The sequence below is a fragment of the Rutidosis leptorrhynchoides genome, chromosome 3, assembly GCF_046630445.1.
Source record: "Rutidosis leptorrhynchoides isolate AG116_Rl617_1_P2 chromosome 3, CSIRO_AGI_Rlap_v1, whole genome shotgun sequence".
Classification (NCBI taxonomy): Eukaryota; Viridiplantae; Streptophyta; class Magnoliopsida; order Asterales; family Asteraceae; genus Rutidosis; species Rutidosis leptorrhynchoides.
Window position 1 is genome coordinate 143,010,565 of NC_092335.1, and position 4,825 is coordinate 143,015,389.

Genomic DNA, 4,825 nt, shown 5'->3' on the forward strand with positions numbered 1-4,825 from the left:
TCCTTGCTTTAATTATTACTAAATATTAATTTATTTTTTGTTCACATAATTACTTACTACTCCGTATTATATTTTAACACATCACATGCAACCTTCCACGACCTTTGTACCTAACATTCCTCGTAATATCCCTCCTTCTCACAACACAATATTGCTACGCACACTACAATCCTACAATATTCCCCCAACACCCCATACCGTAGAAAATCAGTGGCGTCTCAGAGGGTTTGCGAGTGGGACAATCGCACAAGTTTCAAAATTTTGAAAAGGCCCAAAATTTTGTAAAACGGACCGTTTTATAAAACGGGATAAAAAACTAGTGCGTGTGATCACTGATTCGTATTAAATGGACACGAAAACTGTGGCATTTGATTAAACGTAGTGATGTGGATGTTGAAAATTTTATTTTTTATGAGGGCTCATTTTATATCTCGCACATGACCTTCAAAAGTAATGAGACGGCACTGTAGAAAATGGTCTAAATGAAAGAGCTTGTGAGACAAAGGCCTATTGGTCCAACTAAAGTGGCTTGTTGGTTTTAAAATAGTGGACATTAAACCCGAATCCAAATGCAAATGCAACACAATATCCCATATGGGTCATTGGTCCCCAGATTCTAGCACATCTTCCACCCAATTTAGGACCCGAATCCAAATGCGTGCGCAAACAAATGCTAATTACTTGGTTACGTACAAAAGTGCTATAACGAAGTTATACAAACTTATTGAAGTTGGTCATGCAAATTCACGTACAATATATCCAACAAACAGAGTAAAGTAGACTGAATATATTGCAAGTATTATGTCAAGGAGAGTCATGTGAACGTCAACAAGAAACAAAGCGATAAGTTGAATATTTTGATTTTTACAAATTTGGGTCAAGTCTACAAGGTAACTACTGAACAAATATACTAAAATCAAAGAAGAAATCTCGATTACAAGAGCAGCGACTTTCAACATTATGTAACGCCAATAACCAACTGAAATTGCACTGGTTGAATTTTACAACTAAAAATTGGTGCACCCAACATCACTGTATCGCATATTATGACTAAATCATTAGGTCAAACTGTGCCAACTCCCTAGACTGGTTAAGATTTACATGAAAACATCTATGCACGTTATCCTCATCCACTTAATGTATTGCCGGCAGAAGATCCAGTTGTTTTGGCATAAATTATGATACAACAAAATACTACAATTCACATTGTATGTACAATATGGTGAACGGATCTCTTCGACTGATGATAGAAACATTAAAGAAACAGCCACATAATTAGTCACCATATAAATCTCTTTAATAATCATTTCTGATCATATTGTTCTAAAAATTGTACTACGCAGGGATACACTTCGTCCACCGCCTGCATTTCAAAACCAAGACCTATTAGAACCATTATACATCTCAAGTATCATAAAAAAAAAAAAAAAAAAAAAAAAAATCTAATTGTAAACAAAAACTTTCATTTGAAAGAGATGGAAAAGAGTGAATACCAATCGGCCTCCAACCAAATCATAATGGGCATAATGTGGGCCATGCGGTTCACCAAAAAGTTTATATGTAACCAAATTCTCAGGAATCAGCTTCGTTGTTTCTATAGGTTCAACCAAGAAAAACATATACAAACTGTCAGATAATATACACACACTTTAGATTGAACCACACATTCTCAAATATATGAATATGAACATTGAATTCAACATACCCTGTACAGCTTCTGGGGGGCATATTGCATCTTTATCGCCTGCAATGGCCAAAACTGGGACATTGATTTTGTGAATATGTTCCTTGTAGAAAAACGTCCCACTTCGGTCACTTAGACCACGCTCACGAAAGGCTGATGCCAGCTGTAACAAGAGTTTAGCTGGTATGGTACCTGGGAAGAAATTTAAACCCTGCTTTTAGTAAAAAGAACCATGAAAAGGTAGAAAATGTTGTCTTATGTAATTATTAATTAGTAAAAAGGAGATGCCGAATCTTGAAATTTAAACTTACAGAAGTTGTTAAAAACGAGTTTTTTCAAAAGCTCGGGATGCATCATGTCTTGTGCTGATATCATATGATTAAGCCATGATAAAACATATGGAGGATTAGATGTGAAAGGATAAGCAGCTGTTAACATTGCGCCTAATGGAACAATAGGCACATTAAGTGTCTGTGCAGGATCAGCCTGCACACCATATGTGAATAATGACATTTAACCTTTTTTTTTATCAAAAAAAAAAAGAGTACATAATATTAAAAGTCTACCATACAAAACACATTTTCTTACAAGTGGTAAGAGTAATTTGAGTGTTGAATTTGAGGATGTATAGTCAAGTGAAGACGCCAGTGTAACAATAGCAGCCAATCCTGGTTCCCGTCCTTCAGAACCTTAATCATTAAAACATCAAAATTCAATAATTGAGTTGTAATTTTTAAGCCAACAAACCCAAAAAAAATAATAATGCAACTTTACCAAATCGTGATAGCATGGAGTATAGTAAAATTCCCCCCATCGAGTGTCCAATAGCAACCAATTTACCATCCTCAGGTTTAGTATAATCCTTTATATAATTTATCTGTTGTCAGAAATAAGAAAATTATATATTTTTTTAAACAAGTTGGAGATTAACTTAAAAAAACACAAAAAAGGACATGATTATTGTTTAGGTTACCGCAGCAGGAACGTCCTCTTCGAGGTAATGGTCAAAATCCCAGTCAAACTTGACAATCAACTCCAACTGACTCTGGAAATCTTCAATGGTTGTCGTCAGACGATCATGCAAATCAAACAAAGGTGGTGAAACAGTACGTTGACCTTCTTCAATAATATTAATCAGCTTTTGACTCAAATCATTTATTTGACTTGAAACAGCAGAGTTTTGTCTTACTTCTAACAAACTTAACAAGTTCTTCTTAATCTCGTTAAACCGCTCAATTACAAAAGAGTCTCCTACAAGCTTTAAAAACTGGTCAAATAATTTAGCAGATATCAGTCTCGATTGACTTTCATTGAGAAAGCCCGATACTCTATCCGAAAGAATTATAAAAGTTTCTGTTAGTTTGGTGACCGCTACTGATTCCTCCCATAAAGTTGGTAATGCTGCTGGATCTTTGGTAATAATCGCAAGCCTTGAATCTGATGTGGCGGTCCCGTTCGCATTTAATGACTGCGAGCGAAATCGAGCGTTTTCTGTTCCAGTTGCAGCGCTAGCTTCCATTTGTTCAGATATTTTATGAGCAGAATGTTCGATTTCTTTACCGTTTGATCCATGAATGCTTAAACCAGCTCCTCGAACCTCGAGAATCCACGTGTCGAATCCTTGTTCACACATGTAACGAGCAAACGAAGACTGCAGAACAAACAAGTATATTACTCACCTAGATGTAATATCTACATTAAACCAATTATACTCAGATTACTCTACTAAGAGAGCTCCCAATCATGACAACACTTCCTCACCAGAACTAGCCGCCACATCATCAGTGCCACGTCAACACTTCCTTACCAGAACACCAGAACTAACTAAGGACTAAACACTCCCTAACCATGACATACTTCCTCAAATAAATTGGACCCACTATATTAATTAAATATTGTGTGGTACAAATAATGAACAAAATGTACAAGTCATGCTAGCCGTTTTTTGACATTCATCCGTGCTACAATCTGCTTCAGGAAGAAAGAAACAAGGGCGAGGAAGCAGGGCGACTTCAGGGCGGCTGGCAGGGAGTGGTGGTGCCAACGGCGTGGTGCTGGGCGGAGAGGAAGGCAGCCTCCACCACACCACCGTTGGGAGCGCTCTAATACAAAATTGATATTGTTAATAGATGATAAATGAACTTACCTCTGGTGAGAGATCATAACCTATTGCATTTGTTCCCACACCAGATAACAACAATAATGGATGCTTTCTCAATTTCGCCTGTAATTTTTAAATGTAATTAAATTAATCATAAATAAATGTATACATACAGGTGTGTGTATTTGTATCAAACTAACTCCCACATTTCATTTTTTATAAGCAACATATACTTAAATATTCATATACAGAAGATATACATACAGTTATTCACAAGTGTTTATGTGTATCAAATTAAGTAACATTTCAGTTAAACAATATATACGTATACATTTCAGCTAACAAATAAGTGACAAAATAGGTTTAAATTCATACGGGATAGATTATACCTGTGACGAAGGATGATATCTCCATAACGCAAGTCTCCAGTCGGAATTTTTGACGGAAACGTAATGTAACTCGTCGGCGGTACAAATCGGAGGTTTATTAGAAACCTTCTCGCCGTTAATTTGGATCTCGGAGTTCGTTTCGTTGGTTGAAAAAGCCCTAATTGGAGCCAACCGGAGTGACGTTGACGACGTAAAGCGGCGAAACGGTAGGTGAGAGGAGAGGCGGCGGAGGAGGGTGGTTGATGACGGTTGCATTTGGAGATTAGAAGAAATGGCGGTGGTGATCGATTGAGATTGGAATTGAATTGTTGCTGGTATAGTCGTCATCTGGAGATTTTAATTTCTATTCTTGGGGAAACTAAAATTGAAATTGAGAATTTAAAAAGTAATATTGATTGATGATTGAGAAGATTGCGTGTCACTGAGTCAAAGGGTTGTTGTGGCGGTAGAAGCTGTGAACGCTGATGTGTCATGAAGACGACAGATTTGACTATTTTAAGCTTATGGAATCATTGGTAGAAAAAATTGCGCCTTAAAATACGAACGGAATTAAAAATTGCGCCTTAAAAATTGCGCATCCGATATGTCTCGACATTTGTCCAGACGTGGATTTCGTCCAGATCCAGATCGAATAATTAAAAAAGTTGAATA

The 4,825-nt window shown here is 36.7% G+C and overlaps 1 protein-coding gene across 1 annotated transcript; it reads right to left on the reverse strand.

Moving 5' to 3' along the window:
• Nucleotides 1–877: 877 nt before the first annotated feature.
• On the reverse strand, nt 878–4,509 carry LOC139896876 (uncharacterized). The gene is made up of 9 exons (XM_071879521.1): nt 4,175–4,509; nt 3,831–3,908; nt 2,658–3,335; nt 2,459–2,561; nt 2,273–2,373; nt 1,996–2,170; nt 1,706–1,876; nt 1,494–1,594; nt 878–1,363 (listed from the first exon to the last, which is right to left on the reverse strand). The coding sequence occupies exons 1-9, from the start codon at nt 4,499–4,501 to the stop codon at nt 1,304–1,306; spliced, it is 1,794 nt and encodes a 597-aa protein (XP_071735622.1). The 5' UTR covers nt 4,502–4,509; the 3' UTR covers nt 878–1,303.
• Between the last annotated feature and the right edge of the window lie 316 nt (nt 4,510–4,825).

Excerpts from the sequence above, each read along its gene's own strand:
- LOC139896876 (XM_071879521.1), bottom strand. The coding sequence starts at position 4,501 with ATGACGACTATACCAGCAACAATTCAATTCCAATCTCAATCGATCACC. Across the intron at positions 2,374-2,458 it reads CTCCATGCTATCACGATTTG|GTTCTGAAGGACGGGAACCA; the intron begins GTAAAGTTGCAT and ends TTAATGATTAAG. Across the intron at positions 1,595-1,705 it reads CCCCCCAGAAGCTGTACAGG|AAACAACGAAGCTGATTCCT; the intron begins GTATGTTGAATT and ends TTGAACCTATAG.